The 5,557-nt window shown below is 33.8% G+C and overlaps 1 protein-coding gene across 1 annotated transcript in view; it reads left to right on the forward strand.

The window, feature by feature from the left end:
* Positions 655-5,557, forward strand: part of LOC109230702 (protein MEI2-like 2) — a 7,868-nt gene continuing 2,965 nt past the window's right edge. Inside the window, exons 1-7 of the mRNA XM_019396105.1 lie at positions 655-944; positions 2,914-2,967; positions 3,076-3,204; positions 3,287-3,720; positions 4,367-4,525; positions 4,603-4,719; positions 4,835-4,986. Coding sequence (XP_019251650.1) covers positions 2,925-2,967; positions 3,076-3,204; positions 3,287-3,720; positions 4,367-4,525; positions 4,603-4,719; positions 4,835-4,986 — 1,034 coding nt within the window. The 5' untranslated portion in view covers positions 655-944; positions 2,914-2,924. The remainder of the gene's footprint in view (positions 945-2,913; positions 2,968-3,075; positions 3,205-3,286; positions 3,721-4,366; positions 4,526-4,602; positions 4,720-4,834; positions 4,987-5,557) is intronic.

Genomic DNA, 5,557 nt, shown 5'->3' on the forward strand with positions numbered 1-5,557 from the left:
TTTTCTTTTCTTTTTCACCCGATATTCGATGCCAATATTGGAACCGACTAAATCTGTATTACCAACGTAAAATCCGACATTGAGAGCAAATCAATCCTTGAAAACTTCATAGCCAAAACTCGAAATTAATTATAGATACTAGAAGTATAGATATCTTTTACATAATGAATATAATTTAATATTAATTCTTATTTATCGAATTATAAGTCACAAATACATGTAATTTTTTTATAAATAATTTGACAATAAAAATATTTTTTATACCATCAATGTATAACTTATTTTTTACTTTTTATTTTTATAAACAGTCTCTTGCAGAAATGTAGGGTGAGGCTGCGCAGGATAAATTTTTATGGTCCGGCTCTTCCCTGCACCCTACGCATAGCAGGAGGTTAGTGCAGTGGGCTATCCTTTTTATTTTTGATGCGATATAATACTTATCATAAATTTTTATTTATAATTATCTTATAAATAATATGATTTATATAAATATTTTTACCTTATCAGTGTTAAGAACTTACCTTTTTATTCCCTTTTTTATTATTTTTGGCATGATCCAATATTATGAACAATTTCTTAAATAACTTTATCTTGTCCTTTTCCTTTTTCATATGTTTTTGGTGTTGTGTTTCAATTATATAGATTCAGATACTTTCTGAGTTCTTCCTCTCTCTCTCTCTCTCTCCCTCCTTTGGGCCAATTTTAGTTCTGGGTTTCTTTCCCTCTCTGTCTCTCTCTCTCTCTCTCTGACAAAAGGAAGTGAAAGTGTAGAAGTAAACAATTCCTCTGCTTTTTTACCAAAACTGTTCCTTATTTTCTTCTTCTTTGTTGCTCCCTCACCTCTTGGGGACTTCTATTTTTTCTCTCTCTATTTTTTGTTTTTGTTTTTTTGGTAGTGTGCGATCTTCCTAATTTTTGTCCACTTGCTAGTACCCTTCTATGAGGTAATCCCTTTTTTGGCTTTTTTATTACTGTTAAATATTTCTATTTTTGGAAAATTTTAAGTGGGTATTCAAGTTCTTGCTTTAATTCATTGAATTTCGTGTGTTTATGTGTCTGATTATGTTATTCTGTAAAAATTGTGTAATCTTTTTTTGGGTTTAGGCTAATTTTAGTGTACAGGTATTAATGTTGAAATTAATTTCTTTTAGTGTTTCTTTCTGAGTTTGCTTTTGTGCTTTGATTAGTATCAATGTTTTTATTTTTGGAAATTTTTAAGTGGGTGTTTAAGTTCTTGCTTTAATTCATTGAATTTCGTGTTTTTTTTTATGTGGCTGATTGTGTTATTCTTGAATTTTAATGTAAAAAGTTGTAATCTTCTTGGGTGTTTAAGTTGTTTAGTGTTTCTTTGTGACTTTGCTTCTGGGGTTTGATTAGTTTCAGTAATTATGACAGTTAATTGTTTCTATATTTGGAAATTTTAAGTGGGTATTCAATTTCTTGCTTAAATTCATTAAATTTCTTGTGTTTGGTTGGCCTACTGTGTTATTCTTGAATTATAGTGTAAAAAGTTTTAATCTTTTTTGGGTTTCAGCTAATTTCAGTTAACATTGGAGGTAATAATGTTGGACTAATTATTTATTATGTCAGTTAAATCTTTCTATTTGTGGAATTTTTGGGTGGAGTTGAGTTCTTGCTTAAATATATTCAATTTCATGTTTCGGTGTGGCCAATTGTGTTGTGCTTTGCTTCTAGTTGTAAAAAGTTGTAATTTTTACTGTGTTTTGGTTAATGTTAGTTTACATAGGAGGTAATAATGTTTAAATTAATTGTTTGTTTGGTGTTTCTTTCTGAGTTTGCTTTTGTGCTTTGATTAGTTTTAGTAATTATGACACTTAAATGTTTCTATTTTTGGAAATTTTAAGTGGGTTTTCAAGTTGTTGCTTAGATTCAATAAGTTTCGTGTATTTATGTAGCTGATTGTGTTTTTAGTTGTAGAAAGCTGTAATCTTGGAGGTAATAATGTTGAAATCGATTGTTTGTTTAGTGTTTCTTTGTGACTTTTCTTATGTGATTTGATGAAATTCAGTGTTTTAAAATTCTTGTAAGGTTGACTAGCAAATAAAGTAAATTCAAGAACTTAACGTGCTTATGGGGTTTGATTAAGTTAAGTAGATTTTTGGTTAGGGGTAGGTTTGACTTGTAAGAAAAATAAATTCCAAGAGCTGATCCTTTCCTCTCTTTTTTGGGGTCTAAAATTGTTTCAGTTCTGTTGTGGGTTTCCCAAAGCATTGAACTTAAGTTAAGAATTAGTAGCTGAGATTTTTATTAGTGTTGTCATTACTTATATGGCTATGTTGATAACGATATTTGGTAATTCGGGGTTTCGGTTGATTTCAGTTGACAAGGGAGGCAATAATGTTGAAGTCAATTGTGTTTCTAGTGTTTACTAATCAATAATATGCCTAATTGCAAGTTTTGGAACTCTTAATGCTATTTATACTAATTATTCATGCCGGTTTTTACTTGCTTTGGAACTTCTGAGAACTGATTTTGTTTGTTAACTCATATATGTCCAAAGACCTTTGGGTTAACTTGATGTGAACGTCTCACTTTCTCCTACAAAGACTAATATTTACTTTTTTTTCTCCCGGTCTTTGGGTTCTAAAGCACAATACTTTCTCCCATATATAACTGGTCAAAAAGACCTTTCTTAATATGTAGCTCTTCTATATAAGTTCATATACATATGCGTTACAAGATTTGCTTACTTCTGCTCCTTGCCAACTATCTTAGTTCTCTTTGTATGTATATTATGTGTTATATCGCTTGCCTTGCCAAGTTTACTGAAGGAGTTCTATCTGATATTATTAGGCAAATCGCAATGTATAGCACTTAATATTTTAGTTCTAGGTACTTACCCTTTTTGGATCATGCTTCTCATGGCATTATATTTCTAAATCATAATTGCAGGAATTGACTAGATGGAGAAGCCGTTAAAGAAACCTATGTCAGAAGAATCTGAAGGTAAAACTGTTTTTTTCTTTAAGCTTATGAAAAGTATATGCCATTTTGGCACAATTTTGTTATGCTTTCGATGAATTCACATGTTTCATTGTTTTATGATCTGAATAGCTGCTTCAGCAAAGACTTCTTGTAAAGAGAAGAACGCGTGGGCTATTCCCCTTGGATCTGCTGCGTATCATGCATCAGCTGATACAAGCTTGTTTTCAAGCTCACTGCCTGTGCTGCCACATGCGAAACGTGAGTATAATCTTATTTTCAATAGTCTTTGTGTCCTTCAATTAAGATCAAATCCTTTTTAACTGGTTTTGCTGATGTGCAGTAAACTTCAATGAGTCTGAGAACTATGGTCAATCCGTTGACGATAACTCACCTAGCTTAAGCAAGCATCAATTGGAAGATAAAATTAAAGATCAGTTAGAAGAGGTTGAGCAAATTCCAGTCGGGTTCTTGCTTCCGGGGGATGAAGACGAGCTACTGGCAGGCTTAATGGATGATTTTGATCTTAGTGGATTACCGACGCAGGTGGAGGATTTGGACGATGATTTTTTTGGCAGTGGAGGACTCGAAATGGAACCTGAGGATCAAAATAATTTACTTAACGGTTTTGCAAACTTAAGCATGTCTTATAGTTATCCAAATGGTGCTGCAACTGTTGTCGGGGAGCACCCATATGGAGAGCATCCGTCAAGGACATTATTCGTTCGAAATATTAACAGCAACGTAGAGGACTCAGAGTTGAAATCTCTCTTTGAAGTAATGCTTAACTTACCAGTCTCTTTAAATTGCCTCTGTTAATTAGCTATCCCTTTTCCGTACTTCCTTTATTGCAGCTGAAATGCTTGTTTCTCATTTTGTTTGTGCAAGCGATATTTTCTTTCGGACGGCTTCATATGCTTGAACATTGTTCCCATATATAATTCTCCCTTCGTTGCAAAAAGAATTAACCTATTACAATTTGGGAGTCGAACAAAGTTTTCTTTGACCACGCTTTTTTTCAAATAGTTTTAAAATATTTTGAATTATTAACTATTGTGACTTATAGTAGTTTTATGTTTCTAACTATGTAAATTTTATTTAAAAAAACTTAAAGAATCTGTCCGAGTTCGCACTGAAAATTAGTCAATTTGACCTCGTACTCCGAAAAGGTTCAAACAAATTGAAACGAAGGGAGTGTATCAAATTGAAGCAAATCTGATCTGCTACTTTAGCTTCTCTATGACATTCATCCGATGCTTCCATTTGTAGAGCTTGTTCCCTGTGTTCTTTTTCCGTGTCCCACTGCTTAATATTTTGTCTTATTAATTTCAAAGAGTGTTTGCACTTCATTTGTCACTAGAGTCCTTGATCTATATTGATTCTGATAGGAGACTTCTAACCTAGTACTTACCTTTTTTTGAAGCAATTTGGTGATATCAGAACTCTATATACTGCATGCAAGCATAGGGGCTTTGTGATGATATCTTACTATGATATTCGGGCTGCTCGAACTGCAATGCGTGCACTACAAAATAAGCCCTTGAGACGAAGAAAGCTAGACATTCATTTTTCCATTCCTAAGGTTTGAATCCACATCATGTAGACGTACGCCGACATGTAAGGACAATTCTAACTATTTTTCTTTATTGCCGCATCCAGGAAAATCCATCAGAGAAAGATGTTAACCAAGGAACTCTTGTAGTGTTCAACTTGGATCCATCGGTGTCCAATGAGGATCTTCGGCAAATATTTGGGGCGTATGGTGAAGTCAAGGAGGTATCAATTTTACTTAATTGTTCACCGTTACTGCTATATTACTTTGATGTTTTTGTGTTTATCCGCAATTTTAAACTTTTAAGATTCATTAGTTCATGTTGTATGCAAATTGCAGATCAGGGAAACACCACATAAACGCCATCATAAGTTCATTGAATTCTACGATGTCAGAGCAGCGGACGCAGCTCTTAAAGCATTAAATCGTAGCGACATAGCTGGAAAGCGGATAAAGCTTGAACCCAGCCGACCTGGTGGAGCCCGTAGAAAGTATGTTCTACTTCTGCTTTGAAGAACTTACCTTTGTGTTCACCTTCGGGTGTAGCTTTGCAATGAAATTTATAAGCTAGGTGTTTTGCCCCAATTTACAAGTGCTTATGTTTAGACATAAATGAGAAAAGTAAACTTAAATGCAAAAGAGAAAAAGAAAGTAAAGAGAGAAAGATAATCTCTCTGTTAGTAGCCTGGAACAGCACTGCTTACCGACTATCAAAGTATTGCTGCAAAAGTGGAATTCTGCTGCAAATATGTCCGGATTATGCTTATGTTTCTGTTTCAAGTATTGTAGGGTTTTAATTGCATCCTTCACCAAATCTTATACCGTCACTAGGTTGTAGCCTAATAATTCTATGGATGAGTTATGTCAGATGTCAATGCTGCAGCCACATAGTTTGCTTTCCCCTGTATATATAGTACTAGCACGGGTGAAAAATATAATTTTTTACTAGTAGAATGTATTACAGACTGTTGGCAAGGTTTCTATTACTTAAAAATCATGCTCACCTCTCTATGTGGGTATTTTGCAGTTGTCTTTGTCTACCGCGGGGTGGTGGGGGGGTAG

This window comes from Nicotiana attenuata, chromosome 8, assembly GCF_001879085.1.
Source record: "Nicotiana attenuata strain UT chromosome 8, NIATTr2, whole genome shotgun sequence".
NCBI classification, from domain to species: Eukaryota; Viridiplantae; Streptophyta; class Magnoliopsida; order Solanales; family Solanaceae; genus Nicotiana; species Nicotiana attenuata.